This window comes from Equus caballus, chromosome 31 (genome assembly GCF_041296265.1).
Source record: "Equus caballus isolate H_3958 breed thoroughbred chromosome 31, TB-T2T, whole genome shotgun sequence".
Lineage (NCBI taxonomy): Eukaryota > Metazoa > Chordata > Mammalia > Perissodactyla > Equidae > Equus > Equus caballus.
In genome coordinates, this window is record NC_091714.1 from 7,846,283 (window position 1) to 7,872,248 (window position 25,966).

Here is a 25,966-nt window from a genome sequence, read left to right on the forward strand (position 1 = left end):
TCAGGATTCTCCTCCACGCTTCTGCCAGAAGGGCCGCGGAGAGGAGAGAAAATGGCAGTCCTGTCAAGCTGCGGGGGAGCAGAAACCTGGGTGAAAGACTTGGTGTGGAAGGAGGCAGCCTTTGTACCCCGTCTGCCTGGGCCATGGGAAGATCGTGGCTGTGGTGGAAGCATTGTTGGGGTTCCCAGAAAGCATGTGGACTCCTGGGATCTGGACCAGGATGGAGCTGGGGCTTTGGCTGTGCAGCATCTGCTGTGTCTGGACAGGTGTCAGGGCTGAGGACAGGGTAGCGCTGGGGCTGCCTGGATGTGGACACTCAGCGGGTGTGCTGCTTGTTTCTTTCCTGGCTGTCTGTCTCTGTCCCTTAATTCTTTCCTTTGTTGTCACTGCTACGTCATCATTCATGGCAGTGGTATTTGGGAGAAGGAAGGCACTGGTTCTGTGCCAGGCGTGTGTTAAATACTCCTGTATATTTGACTTTCACAGCCAACCTTTGAGTTGGGTGTCTTTCTTTACAGATAAGGAACTGACCACAGCTGTCTGAGGTCAATGATCATCTTATCTCCCTACCTCTCAAAATGCTCTTTCCCTTTCTCCCTCCCCGCTCAGCCCATATAATCATGGCCTTCAGTCCTTGTGCATCACGAGAGTCTTCAGGGGCCTACTGTCCCCCTGCCTGGGTTCCACCCCTAACACGCCCGCTTCCTAGCCGGCTGCCTCGGCTCAGTGCTTCCATGTCCTCAGCTGTAAAATGGGGACAGTGACAGTGGCTCTCATGGGACATTGTGAGCTGCCTCAGTAAATGTTGGTTGTTAGTATTTTCCTCCTCTTCCTCCTTCTTTACACACATGAAATAGGTGCCTCTCTTCCCTACCCTACTTTTCCTTTTGTCCATCTACCTCTTATTTTCTACCTGTGATTAAGCTAACAGCACAGTAGCTAATACAACAAAGACAAATCTGTACTCAGACCACGGTCCTTACAGCCACACGGGTGTGGTCCCTCCATCGGCCCGAAAGTGTAGGCAGCAGATGGGGATTTTGCAGAGAAGGTCTCTCCCTGGCCATCCCTGCAGGTAGCTGGGACTGGCCCCAGGGGTCTCCAAGGGGAGTTTGCAAAACAAGCAACTGCAACCCGCTGGAGCCAGGTGTGGCCCCAAGAACAGAGTCCAGGGGTGGCCGGGCTGCTGAGAAAAAGCCCGGCCACCCTGCCCTCGGGGAGCAGCCAGGGTAAGAGTAAAGATGGCAACATTTGGCAAAGTGAACATCTCAAAATGGGACAAAAGGCCACTCACCTTCCCTGGAGAGGCCCATTGGCCAGGCCGGCGTCACAAGCCCAACCTGGGTCCCAGGACTCGGTCCCACCACAGGCTCCTGGATGGGGGCAGAGCCCAGGGGCATCAAATACTGTTCAGTGAAAGGGTTCCAGGGCTGCCCGCCCCACTCCAAGGTCAGCAGTTACAGACTGATCAAGAAGAAATGCGCAGAGTCCCCTGAGTGCCCCAGTTAGGCGTTCCGCGGGGACAGACTGAGGAAGAACAGCGGCTGCACCACGCTCCAGACATTTCTGTTCTCCTGCTCTTTTTTTTTTAAGATTTTATCTTTCCTTTTTCTCCCCGAAGCCCCCCGGTACATAGCTGTACATTTTCAGCTGTGGGTCCTTCTAGTTGTGGCATGTGGGATGCCGCCTCAGCACGGCTTGATGAGCAGTGCCATGTCCACGCCCAGGATCCGAACTGACGAAACCCTGGGCCACTGAAGTGGAGTGTGTGAACTTAACCACTCGGCCACGGGCCCGGCCCCTGTCCTCCTCTTTGCCTTTTCTGTTTCCTGGACATTAGGACCACTGAGATTCCCTTGGATGACTCAGGCCCAGGGCGGCAATCTCTTTGGCTCACTAAATACTAACAGCTCGCAGGAGGGCCAGGCCCAGGAAGCTGGAGCATGGAGCTCAGCAGATCTGTATCTGCACATTGTCTTTGCCTGGCAGCACCTGACCTTGGAGCAGTCAAGCCCGAGCTGCTTTCCCAAGTGGGCTTCCTGGGCAGGGACCTCATCGGTCCTGTCTCCTTGGGGTGCCCTGGGGCCTGCACAGAACGCCCTCTCCATGCTCAGCCATGTGTCAGGCGGTGCCCTGAAGAGACGTGGCTACAGATAGACCATGTCCTTGTCAAGACGCCACTGCCAAGTTATGGTGGTCTTAGATGGCTCTGGGGAAGACCTGGGAACACCTAGATCACTGGGATTTCACTGGCCTGGTTCCCTCCCTTCTGGCATTCTCCCACTGGGACCCCTCTCAGTACCAGTCACTGCAACCTCTTCTCTGGGGTGTCAGAAGGAGCCTCTCCCACTTCCCCCTTCTTCTGCTTCAATTTTGATTGGAGGCGTTGTTGTAATTGCTAGCTTTGATCCTTTTCAATTAACTACTCAACTACTGGCTGCAATTCTCGTTAGGTAAAAGCTTCGATTGCTCTTTCCTGGTTGCTTAAGTGCGTTGAGTTGGACACCCACACAAGGAGGTAAATGCCTGGGGTCAAAGACCTTCTCTTTGCTTCTAGAATGTTTACCCTGGTGGCATTTCTTGTTGACTCCTGGCATCCAATGCTAAATCATAGGACTGTAATCTGAAACTCTTCACAAGTGATTTTCCCCTGAATAAACATCAGAAGGGCATTGCTTTCTCCCAGGCCTCCTTCGCCCTACTCACCGGCTCATACTTTCTGAGCAGGATCGCAGGCACCGAGTAGGTACCTGTGCCCTTTGGCAATGTTCTTAGTTAAATTAGAGGTTCCAAAGAATGTGTCCTTTGAAAGGAAATGGCACCACCATTTCCATGGAGCGAGGGGGTCAGAGCAACTCTGAGATCTGCCACCATCCCAGGCTGCTGGGGAGAGTGGGCAGGACAGACTGAAACAGGTGTTCATGTGGAGGGAGCCCCTGACAGACCTCATGGAGCCCCAGGACATGAGGGCTGAAGGCACCACCGCCGGCCCTGAGCCTGGGCAGCTGGAAAGCCCTGACATTCGACGCGCGATGGTACGGAGTGCAGGTAACTTGAATGACAGATGCCCCACCTCAAATGGGAGCAGCCCAGTTAGGCAGAAGATGGGGCTGCCTGGCAGTCGGCTGTGAAACTGTTGAGGGAAGGCCTGAGCCAGGCCCTGGCCCACAGCATTCAGAGCAACCACACAGGAAAGCAAATGAAACCTCAATTCATGTCAATATTTGTAAGTTGCAGGCAGTTACTTACACGGGAACATCCAACTAAAACATCAGCCAGTTATCATTCCACTAAAGGCAAAAGCTTTTTGAGTACCTACCATGTGTCGGCTATTGGAGCAAGGATGTGGGAGACAGATGAACAAGACTCAGGAGCTGCCTTGAGGATGTCACAAGGTAATTGACAAGACTTACTCCGTACTCTATAGGAATATGTGTTGAAGGACACAGTGGGTCCCAGCCTTCAAGGGGTTTGCAGTGTTAGTCCAGGCAGCCGGAAAGAGACCCTCTCCCACACTGTTGATTCAAGCATAAATTGGTGCGATCCTTTTGGAAGGCACTTTGGAAATATGCATAAAAATGTAAAATATGCATACTCTTCAATCCACAATTCTACTTCTTGGTGTACCTATGTTGGAAAAATACTTTCACCAATATTTTTTTATAACATGCATTTTCAAGGATGTTTATTGCAGTATTTGTCACAGGGACAAACAAGGGAAAGATGCTCATCAAGAGCAGAATGGCTAAAGAAATCATGGTATAGTCACAGCACAAACTGCCTGCAGCTATGGTGCTAGCCTTTATGAAATCGCCACCCTGGTTCTTTTTGACCTAAAAAAATGGTAATTTCATATACTGAACAGAGGATGAGAGCTACCCCTGTGCCTCCGTTTCTTCAGCTTTAAAATGGGGTTAATAGTACTGCCCCCAGTCTCATAGGGTTAATGTGAGGATTTAATACAATAGCACACATAAAGCCCTTGAAACGGTGCCAGCACACGACCAGAGCCCAATAAATATTTGCTAATATCACTATGTATATGTATTAACATGGAAAGATCCAAAATACACCATTTGGAGAAAATAACTATATGTATATGTTTACAAAGGTTGATAAAGTATGAACTCATTTGTGAGGGGGAAAGCGTGTGTGTGTGTGTGTGTGTGTGTGTGTGTGTGTATCTGTCTGTCTGTGTCTGTGTTTGTGTGTGAATGCCTAGGAGCAGGGCTAGAAAGCTACCTTCCAAACAGAGGGAGTGGGGCTGGGGGAGGGGAGGAGGAGATGCCCTGTCATGGTTCATCAGGGTTCGAGAAGCAGAGCCAGGGCAGATATGCAGACACCTGAAAAGGGAGTGGCCTCAGGGAATTGACCTTATTCACCTGTGGGGCTGTCAAGCTCTCTGTAACGGTGTTGTCTCTGCAACTCATTGCGGAGTTTCAAGTCCCAGGAGGAAGTCAGGAGGGGGTGTGGATGTAAAATGGGGTGATCAAGAGGTTGGAACCCCCAAGCACAAGCTGCAGCCCTACGAGGACAGACTGAAACCCGGGTCAGTTCTTACTGCATCCTCCATGGATGGGGTGGGGGCCCTGCAGAAGCTGCGCCCTCAGTCAGGGAGCAGACACACACACCCGGCTCAGGAATCAGAGAAGCTGGAAGGGTACGGGAGATGGAGGAGCAGTTGCAAGCCCAGCTGCTGCTTAACGCTGAGGAGGTGAATCCGCAAATCAGCAACAACACATGTAAGCTACAAAATGGCAGGGCTTCCCTTCCATCTGTCAAATCTCGTAAGTGTGTCCCTTGTGGCCTCCCTTACCCAGAAACAAACAAGAAAGGGAATTCTGGGAAATGTAGTCCCACCCAGCCTGACACCTTACAAAGCCATCAAGGAAATTTTACGTTTTCCTCTATATACTTCTGGATCATTTGAATTCTTTTACAATATGACTATATAAATGAATTTCTTGTGAATAAAAAACCTGAAACACTTCGGGGGGAAAAAAGGAAAGAAACCTCTTCTACACAGCAAGATTGGTGTTCACTTGTATAGCTGACGGCCCGTCGAGATGAGTGAGAAGTTAGCCCCCTCTCTGCTGTCACCTGTCTGGTCCCGGCCACCATCACCTCACACTGGGCTCTTGCCATCGCCTCCTAACTGGCTTCCCTGCTTCTGCCCGACTCTTCCATTCTGTCCCCACTTCAGCCAGAATGATCTTTTCTAAATGCAAATTAGGTGCTGCTGTGTGCCGATTTTAAAACACTCCCGTGATTTCTCCTTGCCTTTATTGTGAAATCATCAATCATAACTCCTTACTCTGGTCCAGAAGTCACTGCTCTCTCTGTCTGTCTCTGTCTGTCTGTCTCTCTCCCCGCTCCTACCCTCTCTCCTTCAGTGGGCACAGAGCTTTGTGTGCTATAAAATAACTATGCGTGTAATGGTAATAGGCTGGCTACTCACTTGTGACCCGCTATGTGCAACATTATGCTAGGTGCCCTGGATGCATAATCGGATTGAATACCCAGAGCATCTCTACAAGATTTTCCTGCCCCCATTTTACAGACAAGGACACTGAGGCTTAAGGGACCTTGAGAAACATGCTGAGTCTCACAACCAGTGAGGGACCCACCAGGACTGGAGCCTGGCTGTGTCTGACCCCCTTGATCATGAGCACGGTATTCAGCAGCCACCCATCCTGTGAATAAGCTCTCCTCTCCCTGTCACCCGACTTGTGAGTCTGTAACTGTCTTCTTGCTGGACCGTCGGCTCCAGGAGGTAGGAACCTGACTCATACATTCGCTGTTACATCTCCAGGCCCTCGCATCGTGCTGTACACACTAGGTCGCCAAACAGCGTTTGTCAAAAGCATCAACGTGCCGGCACTGTGCCGGGTTCTGGAGTTAAGGCTAGAGTTAGGGGGCACCAATGCTGCAGTCCTTGCCTCAAGGGGCTTGTGTCCTATAAGGGGGGAGACAATCTCACGCTGTGTCCCAAGTGTGATAAATGCTCGGGAGGGTACTGGGGGGAGTAGAATTGGGTGCACGGCCTGGCCTTGGGCAGCTGGGAGTAGGGCACAGAGAGGCATCCGGAGGTATTTGCAGAGTGACAGCAGGATGCGGGTCACACGGAACCATTCAGCTTCATCTCGCTGACTCCCCTGTACTTCTGCTTTGGGGCTTATCTGTGCTCCGTGGTCATTACCAGAATAGATTGGTCCTGCCCATCCATCTCTTAGAGGAAATCAGGGCAGCAATAGAAACAGGTTTCTATCCAGTGGTAACAAACTGTCCCTTTGTCCCCACTAGCATGGCTGCTCTGCTAGGACAGGGCTGTGCTTCAGCCCTCCCTAAACATTTAATTTTCTTCCCCAACTTGCCACTTCTAGGTCCCACCAATGTCACTGCCTGTGGGACAACTCACTGGGGGCCTGGCGTGTTCTCCACTCCTAGGAATAGGTAGACACTTTTCAGTGTTGAGGAAGGGGACCTTTTTTAATGCTACTCATAGCTACCGGATGCCTGGATGTGTCGGTAACTTACTCGGTGCTCTGCACTTTAATTCTCATGAAACCCTGTGAGGCAATCCCATTCTAAAGATTAGGACACTGACATGCTGTGAGGTTCACTTGTCCAAAGACCCACAGTGCTCACCGCTTAGAAACCAGATGGCAATGCCTTCTAGAAAGTTCTGGTGCTCCAGTTCAAAAGCATCAGTCTCCAGCCTCGAGGAGAAAGGTTTTTCAGAGACAGCCAGTCAAGCCTTTAAAACATGAGGGTTGGCTAGAGTCTAGACCACACCTGCTTGTCTTTGTGTGTGTGTGTGTGTGTGTACAGGGCGGGTGACGAGTGAGTGAGTCCTCTACTAAACGTGTTCCCCATTAACAGGTGATAAACAAGGGGTATGACCTTCACGGAGGACTCGCCCGTCCAGCTGCTGATCACCTTCAGCTTTCGTTTCATTTCACTAAAATTTCATTTTGAAGCTCCTACATTGCTATAGCTTTCATCACCATTTTCACAAGCTCCTAACAAGGATGTTGCAATAGTTTCAGTTAGGCCTCCGGGACACTGGCGCTAATTTATCCTTGCCCTCCAGGTGCTGGTGTTTCTGCTTCCTCGCACCACAGTTCTTCATTATTCCTGGTGCGCTCAAGTGTCTTAAATGGGAGAGAAAAATTGGGTATTTAGTGTTCTTTGATGGAGTTTATGAGTATCCCAATTAGTCATTTCCCAGGATATTAAGAATTCTGTACATCATATCACGTTGCCTTTCACAGCTCTGTAAACACAAGGGCATGAATTCTTGATGGATTCAGCCTTTCTGATGTATTTTTCCCCAAGGTACTTAATCAAGGAATGCAAGCCATTTGCCTTCGCCAAGCTTCCACTCCTGCCCTGGAGACCGTGGTGGAGTATTTCTCATTTTTCCTTCTTCGACACCCTTTCAAGGACCGGGGTCTGGGCTGAAATGATCCAGACTTTACTCCTAGAAGTTGCTTTCTGCCCCAGCTGGGAGGGCAGAGCCGTCCCCCTTGGTCATGAAGGGTGCGTGAAATAAACGTCTGTCTGTTGTTGTGGTTTGTTCCAGAGCTGGTGATGTTGCTGGAGTGGTGGTCGGGCACGGAGTGCATCATCCACACAGACCCCCGGGCCTACCCCAAGTATGGAAAGGAAAATGCCATCGTGGTTCTGAACCACAAGTTTGAGATTGACTTTCTCTGTGGTTGGAGCCTGGCCGAACGCTTTGGGGTTTTAGGGGTAAGTCAGACGCGCATTTACCCGCCTCGCACACTCTGATTTCTCTTGATCAACACCATAACTTGCCTTTTTGCTCTCAATCATTCAAGATTTGCAGAAGTGTTAACAGAGTTTCTACTTGATGAAAATTCTTAACCAACTGCTTTTCCTTCTTGCTTGGAATCAAAATGAACATCTTACGAGCAACAGTAATATTTATTCGGCAATGACTATGTGCTGGGCGGCATCTTACATACCATTAGTTCATTTAATCCTTACAGAAACACTTATGAGTATGTAATACACGCCCTCCCTTTTTTAAAAGCTGAGTTTAATCCGCTCAGGATCACACAGCTATTAAATGGATTTGGATTGGAGCTTGTCTAGTTTGAGGCCACTTCATATTCTTAATCTCTGTGCTCTGCTGTTTTCATGCTTACCAGGCAGGATTCACCTCTGAATTTTCATCTTTGTGGGCTTAAGTTGAATCCCTAAGCGAGAGATGGAATTGCAGAATTCAGATTAAATGTGAAATTCTGTTTTTCTCCAACTAGCTTGACTTCTTGTATGCCTTTGGGACCCGCTCTCTTTGCTTGACTTTTGTCGTCTTCAACACGTCGAGGTGTGTGAGGGCTGAGCCCGTATCAGGTAACTGACTCAAGTCGGGGCTCAGGTGTTCCAACAGGAATCACGCCGCGTATTGGCCCATAACAGGGGAAGGCTGTGACAGCTCGCACCAGAACTTGGGGATCATGTTTTGTACCTGGGAAGAACCCCCGCAGCTAAACAGGGGGGATCCTTACATCACATTATTTTTGGTGGCCCAGATAGACCAAATCACAGTGTTTGGAATGTAGAAGAGTGTAGACCATGGGGAGAAGATGGCACTACAAGTGTCCGTGGGTCTGATCCCCATCATGTCCAGTCCCTGATGAGCCCACGTGGTCTTGGAGTCAGCAACGACACTTTGGGTTCTGTTGACTCTGCCTGTTTGGGGAGATTCTTGGCTAAGCAGGACTAAGCAGCCTTGGGACACATTTTTATATTCTTTTAGGCATTCATGCATTTTTAAATTTGGGAAAAAGGATAGAGAAGGAAATGTGCTTAGAAACAAGCCCCATTAATGTCTTTAGGACAAATGACACTCATTATTAAGCAGTTAATCTACCAAAAGGCAACTAAGGCCTTGAGCAGTTTTGTTTTGTTTTGTTTTGTTTTTTGAGGAAGATTAGCCCTGAGTTAAAGATTGCTGCCAATCCTCCTTTATTTGCTGAGGAAGACTGGCCCTGAGCTCACATTCATGCCCATCTTCCTCTACTTTCTACGTGGGACGCCTACCACAGCATGGCTTGCCAAGCAATGCCATGTCTGTACCCAGGATCCGAACCAGCGAACCCAGGGCCGCCAAATCGGAACGTGCACACTCAACCACTGTGCCCCCAGGCCAGCCCCTTGAGCAGTTTTCTAAGAGATAGAAACCCTGAATTAAATCACAGTCGCTACATTAAGGCTTCTAGAAAACTAAATTGCCTGGGGGTGAATGCATCTGAAAGGATTTCTAGAAAAGTAAGAGGCCCTCCTGCCAACCGTTTTCTCCTTTGTTTTCCTATTTTTCCTTCCAGTACTGACTTGATATCTGCACGCCCACATGTGTGTGTTCGAATACATTTCCAGGAACAAAACCCCAAATCCTGGTATCTACCTTTCGCTGTGTTAGAGCCGGTAGGCAGAGATCTCAGCTACAGCCTGTGGTTTTATTCTCTGAGAGGAGGCTACCCCTTAAAATACCATAATCCTGACCCCATCGTGGACAGATGACTAATGACCGGGTTCTTCTTCCGTTACGGGAGACAGGGCACCTGGTGTCTTTGCATCTGGACTCCTAGAACACCAGTTCTGTGGCCTTAGAGCTGGACTTCCTGACATGCCAATGTCTTCCCGAACGCTGGTTCCCGAGTGCAGTTTAGGGGCAGCTGGTGATTTTCCAGGCTTCCCACGTGGCTTTTGGTGGTGTTCATGCTCGGAATGTGAAAATACACGTCGTTTGGGTGCTGGAGTCCCCGTGGTACAGTGACAAGTCTATTGGACTCGGAGGTGCTTTCCAGTTCCCGTGGTTGTACCCCTGGGTAGCTTTATGACCACGAGCTCTTTCTCTGTGATTATGCTGTTTCTAATGCTCATGATATGATTATTTACATTTTATAAATATACTCCCAGAGCCTTCGTGAGGGTAAATAATTTGCCCCAGGATGATAACTAGCAAGTCTGATTTCAGGGCTCTGCTCTTCTCTCTGGAAGGTGCTGGGAGGAAAAGCTGCAGGGGCCCCAGGGGCTCGAGATCTGCTCCAGAGATGGGGAGCCCTCCGTCAGAAAATGACCAGGGCCAAATGCAGGCAGGGACGGGACCAGGCTTCCAATTCCCTCCCAGCTCGTTGTCTGCGCAGGGCTCGTTCTGAGGTGTGAGGCTATCAGTACCTTCATCGGGCCAGGGATGGAGAAAGCCGGAGCTAAGGAAGCAGGGGCACGAACAGAGAGGCTCATGGAAGCACAATGATGTCCAGAATCAACAGCGAGAGGTGGACTCTCCACTGTGCTGAGAGGAGAAGTAACACGTGGAGAGGGGACTCAAGACTGGGAGGGGACCCAGGACTGAGAGGGGACCCAGGACTGAGAGAGGACCCAGGACTGAGAGGGGCCCAGGACTGAGAGAGGACCCAGGACTGAGAGGGGACCCAGGACTGAGAGGGGCCCAGGACTGAGAGAGGACCCAGGACTGAGAGGGGACCCAGGACTGAGAGGGGACCCAGGACTGAGAGGGGACCCAGGACTGAGAGGGGCCCAGGACTGAGAGGGGCCCAGGACTGAGAGAGGACCCAGGACTGAAAGGGGAGGCTCCCACAGAATGGTAACTCCATCTCAGCACCATTTAGGGTTTTCCCACGGAGACTTTGAAATCCGTGCTGGCTTTACAAGTCTGAGCACAAGGATGAGAGCACCAATGACCTGGAATTTATTACACAGAAGGCCCATCCCCCAACAGCACAGGGCCTCATCTCCAACCTTGATTTCTTAATCGAATACCATATTTATCAGATTTCATTTATTACCGTTAAAAACCGAACAACTACTGTTGCGTGCAAAGGAGCATGAGCATTGCCACTTTATTTTGAGACTGTTGTCGGGAATTTAGCAGTTTTAGGAGATTCCACCTAGCGGTGAAGTAGGCAGGTCTCAAAACCTTCGCTTGGGATGGTGCATCTCCCATTCTCACTGGAACTTGAGGACCCTGCTCAGGGGGGCCTTCAGGTTTTCTGGATTCTTGCTAAAGTGCTTCCTGGAGCCCCTGAGTTCCCGCCAGAACTGGAGAGAGGGTGGAGAGGGGGCAGGAGGTGAACGGGGTCCCCATTCCTCCAAACATTGGAGAAACAGCCAGGGCTGTGGCCGTACAAATTCTGATGAAGCCGCGTGCTGGCGGAGAGTGGGCGCCTCCAGGAGAGGATGAGTGACCTAGTAGCGGGCTCCGGCCGGCTCAGGTGGAAGCTGCCAGACTGTTCTGTAGGTGGAATGTCCTCCCTTCATACAGCGAAGAGTTTACCACCAATGTGTGTCTCCTGGAGCAGCTGAGGTCCAGCAAGAGGGCACGACGCCAGACGAGCTCCCGGCCTCTTTCCAAAGTGAGCCATCCTTCCCGCTCCCCTGGAAAGAATGCGAAAGAGCATCCACTTCCAGGAACTGCTCAGTGGCACCTTTCGTCCTAAATGACCTTCAAAAGAAAATCACCTGCTTCGTCTCTTTTTTAAAATGGCACACGATGTTAAGACCCTCTGGAGCCTGGGAAGTGTGCTTTTTAGAGAAGAAGGGACCTATGGAAGGTTCCTGACTGGGCATTTTTTATCCTCCCATGTAACAGCCCAAGAAGAAGTGACTTTGAATAGAAGCAAGTAGAATTTGCAGACATTCTTGACAGTGGGGCTATTAAATGTGAAATCGGTTTTGGAGGGAAAGTGATGAGATTCTCTTAAAAAAGAAAAAAAAGAGGCTTTCAACTGTTGCCAAGCATCTGAGGCCCCGTGTGCTCCTTCCGGTGGCCTCTCCCCAGAGGCACAGGTTTCCCTCTGAGCTGGCATTTCACAGCAGAGCCGGGGCACCAAAGGCTCTGGTTATGATCTTTGAGGAACACAAGGACTCTTTCGTCCCTGGGGAGATGTGTGACCTTTGACAGTTGACAGCGTGTGTCACTAAAACACCAAACAAACCGGAGCATGCAATGCAAAGGGTCAAGGCTTCGACGCTTCAGGTCGCTGTTTACTTAGCTTTTTGCACCAGTAATACATGTACATGCTACTTCAAGGCGGCCCCGGAAGGTGACCTGAGATCATGTTTGTTGGGTCTTTGAGCAGCGCCAGGCCCCACTCAGCAGTCCATAAACAGGAGCAGAGACTGTCGATATTTATCTGCTGGGTGGGATGGCTTGGAGGGTAACCCGGAGGCCAGCTGGGAGATTTTTCTTCAGCCTTTTAAAGAAGCCATACTTAGCAGATATCTATGGCAGCATCGCAAGTCCCCAAACTTGATCCAACTAACACGTATTGTCTTAGTTTGTGTGGTCTGGGGGCCAGGCGCAGCTCAGCGGGGGGGACCCGGCAGGGGACTCACGGGAGGTTGCATCCATCACTTCTGTCACCTTCTGTTGGTTGGAAGTGAGTTGAGGAGCGCAGCTCACACTCCAGGAAAGTGGGGTGGGCTACACACTTAAATTCCAGGAGGTGAGGATCACTGGGGCCAGCGCAGAGGCTGCCTGCCACACCACAGCATGCCCATTAGTTTCAGACCTCACGTTTTCCATTTAGGGAACCTGTTACAGCTCAGCCTGAAGACAGATTGAATTTCTGTGGCATTCCTTCGTACAGGGAGAAGTAGAAGGAAGAGAGTAGAAATTATTATTCCTAAGCAGAGGGCACTCTGTCCAACGTCACTCGCATAGCTCCGTGCTGCCTTCTCAACGTGAGGACTTGTGATGACGATGACAGCCATGGATGCATCTTTAAAATATTTACCCAACACAAGTGCATTGTAGCTATTTCCTGGAGAAGACACTGTGTGGGTGCTGCGGAGATACAAAGATGGATTGAAAGATACAGTCCTTGTGCTCAGTGACTTTGTAATAAATAAAGAGAGGTGAGGAAGGGACTTCCATAGCAGCCCCACGATGCAGGGGCTTTGAGAGAGCCACAGGAAAGAGCGGACTGTCCACTTGGGGCCGCAGGAGTGGGCAGGCATGGGTGAGACCCAGTGTGTTTAACCTCAGACCAGTCAGCTGTCCAGCAGCATCCTGGGGGTCCTCTGTTGTTCTGAGTGTCACTCCATTGGGGTCCCAGAGGTCCCAGGGGAGAAACGGGGGCCACCATGGTAAAGGCGGAATTTGGGGGGACAAGTTTTGGCAATTGGGGCAGCTCTGTTGACCAACCTGCAGGGAAGAATTTCAGTATTTTAACAACTGGTGTAACATTTCGGGATTTACCAGCACACTGACCATTGGCTCCCAGGAATAGAGAAGGCTTCCAGAAGGTGATGACGTTGGAACAAGGCCTTGGAGAATGGCATGATTTTAGGAGAGATGAGAAAGCCAGGTGAAGGGGTACTTCTGAGGCCAGGGAGGGAGATGGGAAGAAGGCTGAAGGGAGGTCAAGAGTGGTACACCCACTCAGTGAGGACACAGCCAGTCACCATGGTCCTGGGCTGTGCAGACAGATCCTTCTCCACCTGGGTCTGGCCAAGTGTGCACGTTTGCCCTCCCACACAGCCTCATTTCGCTGGCCACCAGCTCTGTGTCTCAAGGTCACTCTGGGGTGATTTTGGAGTTGCTGAACCAAATCAGAAGGAAAGGTCTGGGCGTCGATGCTGCCGTCTTGCTGTACTTGCCTGGGCAGACGTAGCGGTCGGCACGGCTCTCAGTAAGACGACTCACGGATGACATAAAACCCTAGCAAGTCACTCAGGAGCTGAAACAAGAACTGAACCCAAACTGTGGGTGTTCCAACTTGATTTTGCCATGACGCTTCTGGTCATTAACATTAAAGACGGTTCCTTCTATAAAAGACCACACATCGCTGAAAACCCACATTTCTTCAACTTTGATTATAAAGGGCCCACGTTTCTAATTGTAATCTTTCTGCAGGAAAAATGTTGACACAGATTTCTTTAGAAAGTCTACATGAATGTTGTTTCCTATAAACCTCCATCCATGGAAACATTCCCCCAAATGGTAATTTCCTGTGTTTTATTTTTGAACATGTAAAACTTAGCAAAAACATGGATGCTCTGAAAGATGAATCTACGCCTTCTGTGCTCAGGTATCAAGAACAATTCTTTCTTTTTCTCTCTACTTACTCCAGAACAGTTCTCTGATAAAGTAGCAGGGGAGAAATAGATGTGTAGGCAGAAAAACCCAAAACACAAAAAACAAACCCAACGGCTTAGAGTCCTCCAGATGTGGACCTGAATCCTGGCTCCTGAGTTGACCCGCTCTGTGACCTTGGCGAGGTTATCTGACTTTTCTGAACCTCAGTTAATAATTCCCATTTCGTGGTGGTGTAAGGGTTTAATGAATAGATAGGATATAGGAATATACGTTTGGCTTTAATGAATAGATGGATGTAAGGGTTTAATGATTATAGTGAAATATCTAGTTGGCGTGCCTCGTGCAAAGTTGGCATGCCATAATTCTTAGTTCCCTGGACTCTAATTAGTTTCCCTTCATTTGTATTTTCTTAAAGTGTGGAGGACAGAAGGGAGATCGAATCCTGGGTCCTTCATACGCACGTGTCAAGTTCCCTTTGGCTGCAGAGAGACAAGAAGTATCTAGATGCGGAGAAGGGTTTTCTGTTTTCCTTTCCAACAGATACACCTGCAGCTGTGGTTTTGTGAGCTGACGGGGTGGTTTTGCACAACCCTTAACACCGCGACCACATGGGCATGCAGGAGAGCTCCCCCCTCCACCCGTGCCCTCACAGGTCCATCAGCAGCTCTGTCACATGGCCCTCCGGGCACCACCCACTGCACTGGGAGTGGGCAGGGACGCCCCGTTTTCCTCTAAGTACTCAGCAGTTAGGCCAGGTGTGCTGGGATCTGGATTATACAGACAGGGAACCCAAGAGAATGGCGGCGGGGTGAAATCCCGTACGACTCAGGGAGCCAGGTGAGTCACTGGTCAAGGAAGGAAGTCAGCAGCTCACGGGAAATACAACTGCACATTGAGTTCGTAACTGAATATACTGCTGGAGATGTTAGCGTGCACTTTATTTTTAAAAGAGTAGTCCTGAGGTAGACATAAGAAAGTCTTCTTTTTACTGAACAGAAACCTCTGGCAATGTCTTTAACAAGCCAAAGTCTGGGGCCTGACTGGTGGCAGAGTGGTTAAGTTCGTGCACTCTGCTTCGGCAGCCCAGGGTTCGCAGATCCCAGGCGTGGACCTACACATCGCTCATCAAGCTACACTTGATGGTGTGCCACATGTGAAAAAATAGAGGAAGACTGGCACAGATGTTAGCTCAGGGCCAATCGTCCTCACCGAAAGAAAAACCAAGCCAAAGTCGGATCACACTGACTGACTGGAAATCCCGTTATACAACCTTAAGCAAACTACAAAAGCCTGTGGATTTGCTCTGGGAACTGACTCTGTGTTGCCCCACAACTGCTCTGTCTGTGTCACATCCATCTGCTACCAGCTCCGGGCCCTTCCATGCCCCCGTCTTCCTGTGCTTCCTTCACTGTTTTGATCAAATACCCACTGGCTGGAAGGTGCTGGGTCCAAGCAAACGGCTCCCGTTACCTTCTGCCCTTGAGGAATCCTGTTCCCCACCCCCAACGCCTGCCTCTGGAATGCCTTCTGCTCTGTCTCCCTATCTGCCCAGGCCTAGGGCCACCTCAGAAGGACTCAGGCTGGCCTTTCAGAACAGAGGCTGGGAAGGGGCCACTAGGGTCTGTGCCCGCAAAGGGGGTTACAGGGCCTTGTGCAAGGAGCTCCTCTCGTAGCTGTTTCCTCCTGGAGCCCTGATCCCACGGCCCTGCGTCAGCTATGATAAATACCCCACATCCAAGAACCTCGGCATTTGTCCCCAACCCCTTCATCTCCCTACATCTTCGTCTGCACACCCGTCAAACCAAGAAGAGTTTGGGGCTTGGTAAGAGAAGGATGTCGGCCAGGTGGGGGAAGCTGTGGTCAAGAGCCAACGAGCTCTGAGATTCTGCTTGACTTTGACAAATAACACATGGGTATTTCCAGTCTAAGAGAGGAATTCCCAGAGAGAGCTTTCGTTTCATGTTTGTTGTATGCATTTCTCCTGTGGCTGTGACTAAATCGTGGAAGAGTGTTCATTTGTCTGGGAACTCTCTTGAGATCTTTCTGGAAGGGTAAGTTCCCAGCAGTTGCCTCTTTAGCATCAGAGAAGGAAGAAAGGAACGCAATATAAGCAGAACGAGGCCACATGTGTGTTACCCTAGTTGACACAAATTGAGGCTCTCATCTTTTGACACACACACACACCTGGTTTGGTATTTTGAGCTCCAGTCTTATCTCCCGCATTTTACTGAGGCTAGAGATTTCACTTTCAGAGACACACTCTCGTCCCATCTTCCCTTTCTTGGCCCCATCTCTTGTGCTGGAGAGCATGTCTGTTCAGCAACTTATTTGCAGAGTTTTAGTGTCCGAAGTAGCATCGAAATTGCTAGCTTTCTGCTTCACTCTTCCCACTAGACTTTGAGACCTCAAGGTCATGGATAATTATATCCATCTTTGTGCTCCCGGCGCCTGGCACAAAGGAGGTATTTCACAAATATCTGTTGCATGGGCAGAACAGTTTTGAGGTTAAAGTTCACACATCACACATCAAAACAGAGACTGAGCTGTTGGTGGACTTGCTAGTCTTCTGTTGTGATGGGGCTGGACAGCGTGGCTGGTCACCAATCTTAAACATCTGCAACGGGGTCTCGAGCTCACAGTCAAGAAATAATTCAAAAGGTTAAAGTGTGGACATTTTAGCCTGCTTATTATGAAAATCTTACTTGTTTTTGAAGTTCCACTTATGATACCCCATTCAGGTAGTTTATATATTTAGTAGAAATTAGTGACTGTGAGTGAACCCAAATGAGTGATGGGTGACCATCCTGGTAAACCTTCAGGGATGGGCCTACGTTTGGAAGCTGGGAAGAGAGATTTATGCAAACAACGCCTTGACCACAGACATCTTTTGTTCTCTGCTGGTCCCTACGGAGCGGTTAGAGGAGGCGGGTGGGCAGGTGACTGAAGAGGATGCCTTACAGGTTCCAGCCATCCTGCAGACCCAGCATCAACACTTAATTTCATCCTATCAACTGGCAGGTGGCCGTGTTGGGAAAAACCTTAACTAGAAAGTCCTGATTCTGCTCCTGTGTCACCACTGGGGCTGCGGAGCCAAGGGACATGAGGCAAGAGCCACGCCATCTCAGGGTTGGAACCCAGTGCCTCCTTAAGCAGTTCTTTCTAGCACCAGATGGTCTGCGCACTGGGGGTGACTGGAGGTGCAAACTTCGGGATTCAGGCGGCTGGCTGCTTGTCTGAGCATTGGGTGGTCCTCACTCTGATTATGGGCTGCTTGATTAGACTGGTTAGGCAGCTGCGATAAGACAATTCTTCTCTCTCTCTCTGTGTCTCTCTCTCTCACACACACACACACACACACACACACTCGAAAGTTACATAAACTCTTAACCATAGCATGTGACAGAATGGCAGCGTCTAGAAAACGACCAGGCGGTACATTACAGCTCCCTGCAGTTGTGGGTCACTCTGTGCTCCCTGTGAGCATTTTTGATTTTCTAGACACGCTTTTGTCTAGATGGGTCTGTTGATAAAACTAACTCATCAGTAAATCCCCTCAAGTCTGTCTTCACAATAAATTCAGAATCAATGAAATCGGTATCTTTTCTTGTACTTAAAGGCATTCCCATCCCCACAGAGAAACCTTTGCTCTGCCTGGGAGAGTCACGGTATCGATAGCATATTGATTTTCCCGGAGGGCTGTGAGCACATGGGAATCGTAAGTTTCCAGGCTCTTGGTCATAAATGAGTTAACTCTGTAAGTCTCTTAGCGCCATACCCATCAGGGCATGCTTTGATAACTGTAACCTATTGTTATCACTATCTGCTAAAGCCTGGCTTAGAAAATGGGGTGAATTGAAAGAGACAGTCAGCCACTGTGCTCACGTGGTGGTGATATTAATAGCTACACATTATTCAACCCCTGTGTGTCAGGTTCTCAACTCTGTGCTTTTGTATATGCTTCCATATGTTATTAAATCTTGACAGCAACACTTTGAGGTAAGTATTACTTTCCTCATAATACAGCCAGGAACAAATAAGGCTCAGAAAGGTTAAGTATCGGGACCAAAATCACACAGCTAGGCCACAGTAGGCCCTGGTTAAAAGCAGGACTGTCTGATTTCACAGCTTTCCACGAGGTCCTATTGTCCCTGCCAAGGAAAGGAAATCGAGTGCAGTGTCTTTGATTTGGAAGATAAAAGTTTCTCCTTTAATATTTTAAAACATTTCTTATATCAAGTAAACGTGATCAACATCAAGGCCTAGACCTGTGGACAGCATCCCGAATTTTAAGGTTGAAAGATGTCATAATTCAGCATAAACACAGAAATCTCTTCTCTTCCTTTTGATCATCAGAAACAAACAGGCTGCTTTTAATTCAGAGCCTCACTTACGTTCCAGAAGCAAATGGTCAAAAATGTGCTGAAGTCAGTCACTTCTGAAAAGTGGCATTATTAGAGGGACATGGCAAAGTATTTTCCTGATTAGGAAGAAATACAGGAAAATCTACTAAAATTTAAAAATCACTCCCAAGCTGGCCACCCAGCTATAGCTACCGTTATTTTTTTCTGTTTTACTCTTTTCCGTAGAGTCACAATCAGACTGTGGACTCAGCTTTGATTCCAGATCTTTTAAAAATTTCATATTATATAATAAGCATTTCCCTAGCCATTAACTATTCAGAGAAAACAAATATTAGTGGCTCTAAATGAAAGGCTGACAAACTTTGCAACTGACCAGATGGTGAATATTTTAGGCTTTGTGGACCATTAGCCTCTGTCACAACTATTCAGCTCAGCTGTTGCAGCCTGAAAGCAGCCGTAGGCAATGCGTACGTGAAAGAGTGGCTGTGTTCCGATAAAACTTTATTTATAAAAACAGGTAGCAGGGGCTGGCCTGGTGGTGTAGTGGTTAAGTTCACATGCTCCACTTCGGTGGCCCCGAGGCTCACAGATTTCGATCCCGGGCACAGACCTCGCACCACTCATCAAGCCACACTGTGGCAGCACCCCACATAAAATAGAGGCAGATTGGCACTGATGTTAGCTCAGCGATAATCTTCCTCAAACAAAAAGAGGAAGATTGGCAGAAGATGTTAACTCAGGGCTAATCTTCCTCACCAAAAAAAAAAAAAAAAAAGACAGGTAGCAGAGCAGATTTGGCGCATGGGCTCCAATTTGCTGAGACCTGCTCTATAGCATGACATTATTTACTGTACGGCGTAGAGTATACACCATAATTCATCAAACTCTTCTACTGTGGGACATTCGAATGGTTTTCAGTGCTCTAACACAGTAAGATGGCAATGGACATATAGACTCTGAGGTCCCCTCCTTTGGTCTGCACATGGATCCCACATCACCGTCGAAGTGGCCACTTCCTTTTAGCAGCAGGCCATCCAAGGCCAACCACTAAGAGCCTCTTGGGGCTTGTGGGATGGAACCATTAATAGGAAGTGCCTCTGAGAGGACCTTTCCCACCAGATAGCTGTGATGACCACACGGGACCACTGCCTTCCCAGAGCCAACGCTGCTCTTCTAGAGGACATGACCCACCTCTCAGCTATGGATCAGATCGTCCTTTATGACTCCTTCATATTGCTATGAATTACTTTTTGGAATGAGTTCAGGAATATAAAGTTTTTTTAGGGCCAGACCGGGTGGCCTAGTGGTTGAGTCCAGCACGTTCTGCTTTGGCGGCCAGGGTTCGGTTCCTGGGCGTGGACCTACACCACTGTCTGCCAGTGGCCATCCTGTGGCGGCGACTCAAATGCGAAAAGAGGAAGATTGGGGACCAGCCCAGTGACGCAGTGGTTAAGTTTGTGCTCTCTGCTTTGGTGGCCTGGGGTTCGCCGGTTTGGATCCCGGGTGTGGACATGGCACTGCTTATCAAGCCATGCTGTGGCAGGCGTCCCACATATAAAGTGGAGGAAGATGGGCACGGTTGTTAGCTCAGGGCCAATCTTCCTCAGCAAAAAGAGGAGGATTGGCAGCAGACGTTAGCTCAGGGCTAATCTTCTTCAGAAAAAAAAAAAAGTTTTAAAAAATGGTCCTAATCTACCAAGAAGACAAGTTGAGTTCATTGGTAAAGATTTTTTGTTTTGTTTTCATCTCAAAGGCTGTGAATAGGGAGGTGACTAAAGTACAGGAAGCAGAGGACATGAGCACATTCCTGCTGACAGGAGGGCCAGGGGGAGGGGGCCTCCCACAGCCTGAAACCCGCCAGTGGACACCCAGTGGAGGGGCTTTAAATGGCTCCTATGGGGAGAGTGGTGATCCCCAGGCGATTTGTTCTCATGCTTTTGAGTGACAGGCATTTCCTTCTCATTTATAGCGTGAGGGGGCAGCCGTCAGGATAATTAACTCACCCTCTTAGGACACTGAAGTAACCCCGTGTTGCAAAGAAAGAAGCTGAATTCAGGAGAGATTTTTAACAGTAACGTGACTGGCGCTCTGTCATGGCACTTCTTGAGGCCGTAGCCAGCTCGAGATGGACAGAAACCCTGATTCCAGGGGCTTCTGCCATGAAGACATTCTGTTGCCTCTGACCACAGCACGGCTGCAGCCAGATGCCTCCTGGGTTGGCGCAGGGTCCCCAGTGGCCTCGGCATTCTAGGCTGTTGTCTCTGGGTCACCACAGGATGCTCAAAGCCGTGACACACTGAGCAACCGTGCTCCTGGAGGAAAAGCAGCTGGGCCTCCTGGCTGTCTCTCTTTTTCTCAGGGAGCAATACTTCCCCAGAAGCCCCAGCAATATGCATCCCCAGTGGACCTCTGAGTCACCTGGGCCAGAACTGGGTCATATGCCCACACTAAGCTAAGGGGTCCGGGGGAACCCCAGGCTGGGCTGGCATCACTCAGGGTCACCCCTGGTGCCTGAGTATGTTGCCTTTCGAACAGAATGGAGAGTCTGTAAATGAAAGAGGAGGGGATACAGCCATTGCAAGGTGGCCAGCGTCTGGCCCAGGAATTTGAAGTTCATTGACGTTTATCATGCATGGACTTTGGCCTCCGACAAAATTCTAAACTCCTGAATTCTAAATTCTCAGCTTCCCCAGCTGATAGCTGTGTGATTCTGGGCAAGTTACTTAACATCTCTGAGCCTCAGTTTGATCATCTGTACAATTGGGTACCTATTCCTATTGAACAGGATTTCTGTGGGGTGCACAGCCTGTGGCACATGATAAGCCCTCACCCCATGCACGAGGAGTCCTCTGATCCACGGGGACTTGCCTCTGGGCCTCCTGGGTTCAGGGGCATACCCCGACCCTAGTCACCAGGAGATCAGCTAAGGCCACCCCGACCGTCCACGTCACCGCCTCTCACATCTGTGCCATTGATTGACTAATGATGGTTATTTCGAGGAGTGTCCTGACCAATCCCAAAATTAAGAGCGACAAATATAGAACCCAAACCCACTAGATCAAAGGCTGTTCTGGTGTCTCCCCCACCCCCCACTGCGCTGAATCCCCGGTTGTCCCTGGTCCAGCCCCACCCCCCCACCCCTGTACAGCCTGGCTCGGCTGGTTAATGGTCCCTGCTGAGCAGCACCGGGGGTTCAGCCCGCTGGTGGGCCAAGTCCTTCCTCTTGAGCAGCCTTGGGCCATCTCTGGCAGGTGCGCAAGCCCCACTTTCAGCCTTAGGGCTGAGCTGGCGAGGGGACAGGTGGAGGGCTCCCAACGTGAGCTGGGGATCTGAGCCTGACTCCCGGCCCCATCATCTCCCCGGCCACACGATCCAGAGAACCTTCTGCGGCCCCTTTCCTAGCCTGAAAGGAGAGCATTGCCGCCCCTGCCTGCAGATTCGGCAAGTTTGGCTTGAGTGAGATCTAGGGGAGTTTGGTAAACTGGTGTCACCCCCCTGCGTGATGGGCTTAGTGAGCAGAAGTGACGGTGACCACCTGGAGACATCTGGAGGGTGACCTGAGCATCTCCAAGACCCTTAAATGCCCCTGGCTCTTCCTGGTGCCTGCCCTCCTCTATTGAGACCCAGGCTGCCTCCCTCCCCACCCCAACATAGGACAGACTCAGCACAACCTTGACCCCTCGCTGACCAGTACGGAGGCTCCAGGGTCAGTGGCTTCTTGCTTCACAGTGTTCCAGAACTGTCCGCTTTGGCCTTTGGAGAGCACATTTTCTTTTTCTAGTAACATCTCCAACAGCCACGGGGGAGGGCCCTCTTATCCCGCTCACGGAGCCCGGGCCCCTCCTCTGTTTCAGGGCTCCAAAGTCCTGGCCAAGAAGGAGCTGGCCTACGTGCCCATCATTGGCTGGATGTGGTACTTCACCGAGATGGTCTTCTGCACGCGCAAGTGGGAGCAGGACCGCAAGACCGTCGCCAAGAGCCTGCTGCACCTCCGGGATTACCCCGAGAAGTACTTTGTACGTAAGGCCCACACCAGCCCCGATGCACGCCCGCCCAGACAGCCCGACATGCCGCCCGCGGCCCTGCCAGCCTGCCCGCGGCCTGCCACGCTGTGCACACGCGGCCTTGGTCCTGCCCTCTGAACTTACTGGGGAAGAAAGAAATCCCAGGGTGCTCCTGTCACTCACACCCACACATTCACACTCAGGATGCTCCTGTCACTCACACTCACACATTCACACTCAGGAGACTCTTGTCACACTCACACATTCACACTCAGGGTATTCTTGTCACACTCACACATTCACACTCAGAATACTCTTGTCACACACATTCATACTCAGGATGCTCTTCTCACACACTCAGAATGCTCCTGTCACACAAATGTTCACATTCAGAGTGCTCTTGTCATACACATTCACACTCTGGATGCTTCTGTCACACTCACACATTCACACTCAGGATGCTCTTGTCACACTCACTCACTCCTCTTCTTCCTGACTACCCTCCCATGGTAAACCCTTTGTCTCCGAAGCTCACAAGAATCTTGCACACAGGAGGCACGTGGCAGCCAGAGGTCCTGCCCAGTGCCATGGGTGGAGGAAGGTGGGCCCCACCAGCTGCCAGGCCATCCCTGCTCTGGCCATTCCCTAAGGGCTCCTATAGGACCGTGTGTGACTGCGGTGTACAATGGGGGACAGTGTGTGTGACTGTGGGACCCTGTGTGACCGCCGCCCCGTCCCTTCCAGTTCCTGATTCACTGCGAGGGCACCCGGTTCACGGAGAAGAAGCACCAGATCAGCATGCAGGTGGCCCATGCCAAGGGGCTGCCCAGCCTCAAGTACCACCTGCTGCCGCGCACCAAGGGCTTTGCCATCACCGTGAGGAGTTTGAGAAATGTAGGTAAGGAAGATCCTGGGGTCCCCCGGCCTCCCCACTGCGGCAAGGAAAACCGAACCCCAGCACCCTGATATGGATAGCTTTGTCCCTGGCTGTGCTTGCCAGTGACCACAGCTAGGAGCTAGGAGGGGACGGACGACGGCTCTGCACACCTGGTTAGCCAGGCCCAGGCACCTGGCATCGGAGGTGTGGCTGCTGCCCGCTGTCTCTCTCGCCCACACACACACACATTCACACGCTCACACTACACACACACTAAGCCAACACCGCCCTCTACTGCTCAGCTCCGGTACTGCAAGGCTGTGGGGCCCGCGTGGACCCTCCGGGTCGTCTCCTGGGTTCAGCCTGGCCTCACACCCCCTGCCTCCCCGAGGGAGCCCAGGTTTCGGGGTTGTTTTGTTTTGTCTGGCATTTCTTGCCCACCTGTTGGCACCAGCTGCCTCCAGATGATGACCTCTGTGACCTTATCGTCTGTCCCGGCTGCCCCCTGAGTTTGGAGCCCTAAGTCACCATAAGTAAAAGGAGGACAAAAGTAGCAACAACCACAACTTCTCTCCAGCCTCTTGTCCTGATTACCCTGTCTTCTTTCTAGTCCTCATCCCTTCGGTTCAGAAACACCGTCCTTTATTCTTCATCCTGCCATGCAGCCAGCCCTACCCCCACAGTCCACCTCCCTTGTGTCTTGGCTCCAGCGGGCTGGAGGGACCACGCCCAGCTCCGGGGTTCAGGCCTTCCTCACTCCTCCCGGGGCCAGGCTGTGTGCTGTCCTGGAGGGAGAGATGGGGTCCCTGGCTTCTGTCCCCGCACGACTTTCCTCCCTTGACCTGGCTGGCAATGCTCCCATCTACCCGTGAGGCCAAGGGCATGGGGCTCCCAGCTCCCCCGGGGCCTACATCAGGTGTTTGGGTTGGATGGTGTGGGTGGGGTCTCCTGTGGTGTTGCACACGCCCAAGGACGCGGCAGGACCACTGGGCGCAATCCCAGCCCCACCCAGGCCTCCTGCGGGGACCTCTGCCCCACTGGGGCCTTGAATCTGCACTTTTTAACCAAGTGAGTTCCCAGTTCTGGAGCCACTGCAGCAGGGGTTTAAGAACCCCGTCCACACCCCCTTCCCGGCCCTGCCTCCCTTTCTAACCCTGTCCCCACAGCCCTCGGCTGTGCCCTGGCGGCTCCCCCTCTGACCTTTGTCCCATCACCTGGGTGACTCCAGTTTCCCCCTGCCTGGCTTCTTATCTCGTCCTTCCTGCCCCACCTTCTCCTGGTCACCGGCATTCCCTGACTGCCCCTTGCTGGCCCCGTGCCACAGGTGTCACCCACAGACATCACCGTCTCTACTCCTCACAGCACCCGAGCATCCAGCCATCACTCCCTGGGAGAGGGAAGAGAAGTGGGTTCTGGAGACTCGGTAGCTTCTTGGGGTCTGCAGAACCTTCCAGGTGTGGCCACCTCCACACTCCCTCTCCCGGCCCAGGCCTCCCGAAGGAACTGTGTCACCGAAGGGTTTATTCTGGACTCACTCTAAGGGCGAGAAACCCGCCTGCTGCTGAGCAACCTGCTGCCCCTGCCCCCATGCTTGACCTCAGCAACCAGGGCCGAGGATGCGCACCTGTTGCTTATCCCTCCCCGACACAGCTGCTTCCATCCTGCAGCATCCAGCAGAGTCAGAGACACTCAGGACCCTAGCCCTGGGGCCTGGCTCCTTCCCTCACCAGCTGTGTGAGCCTGGGCGAGTCACCTCACCTCTCTGATCCTGAGCTTGCTCTTCCGTAAAACTTTTTAGGGTTGCAAGGAGGGTGAAATGAGGAATATGTGTAGGACTCAGCATCATAATGAACATTTAATCCAATGTTGGCTGCATGCCTTTTACTAGGTGTAATTTTATGCTTAAAATGCCTAGAAAATGTAACGAAAAGGGGGTTATTTGCCACAAGCCCAATCTTCCTGGGGTGGGGGAGTGATGCCTCTCCCCACCAGGAAGGACAGTCAGTCTCCAGCCCAAGGGTGAGGACCAGGGAGCGGTCTTGGTTGCTGGGTCATGGGGTCCGGGGGGCTACCCCCAGGCACTCCTGCAGGCCAGCAGGTGGGACCCTCTCCCCTTGGCTAAGACACACTTGAGCTGCCAGAGCACCCGCTGTGGGCCCTACATGATGACAGACACCAGGCAGAAGAAAATGGATGGCCATTTTTTTCTCCTGATTTTTGAATCCTGATTCTTCATGTTCCCAGCCAGACCAAATGACTTTCTACCCTCCCCTCATCCTCCCACGCACTTTATTCATAGTACTTGCAGGTATGCAAGCCTCTCAATAGAGTACCAGGCTCACGATCTGTTGAGCACAATGTGCTGAGCCTGTGGGAAATGCTGACATCGTCATCTCAGCAACCACGGGACCAAGGCTTCATGAGTCCCATTCTCCCGGAGAACTAGGCTCGGGGAGGCTGAGCGCACGTCCAAGAGAAGATCCCGCGGTTGGGAAAAGGTGGCCCTGGGATTCGCACCCAGCCGGACTCCAAAACTCCTGTTCTTTCTACCGTCCAGTCCTGTCTCCCTGACACGGCAGGAAGTGGCCATCGGGCCCCACTCCGTATTCCTACACTGCTGTTCACTCAC

At 51.0% G+C, this 25,966-nt stretch overlaps 1 protein-coding gene across 3 annotated transcripts in view; it reads left to right on the top strand.

Annotated features, from left to right (window-relative positions):
• Positions 1-25,966, top strand: part of AGPAT4 (1-acylglycerol-3-phosphate O-acyltransferase 4) — a 123,793-nt gene that overhangs the window by 86,463 nt on the left and 11,364 nt on the right. For 2 of the 3 annotated variants that reach the window (XM_001500451.5, XM_023633080.2), the window contains exons 3-5: positions 7,586-7,755; positions 22,311-22,472; positions 23,205-23,358. In XM_001500451.5, coding sequence (XP_001500501.1) covers positions 7,586-7,755; positions 22,311-22,472; positions 23,205-23,358 — 486 coding nt within the window. Of the gene's footprint in view, positions 1-3,159; positions 3,396-7,585; positions 7,756-22,310; positions 22,473-23,204; positions 23,359-25,966 lie in introns of those variants that run through there. The other variant, XM_014738148.3, reaches the window with a different exon arrangement.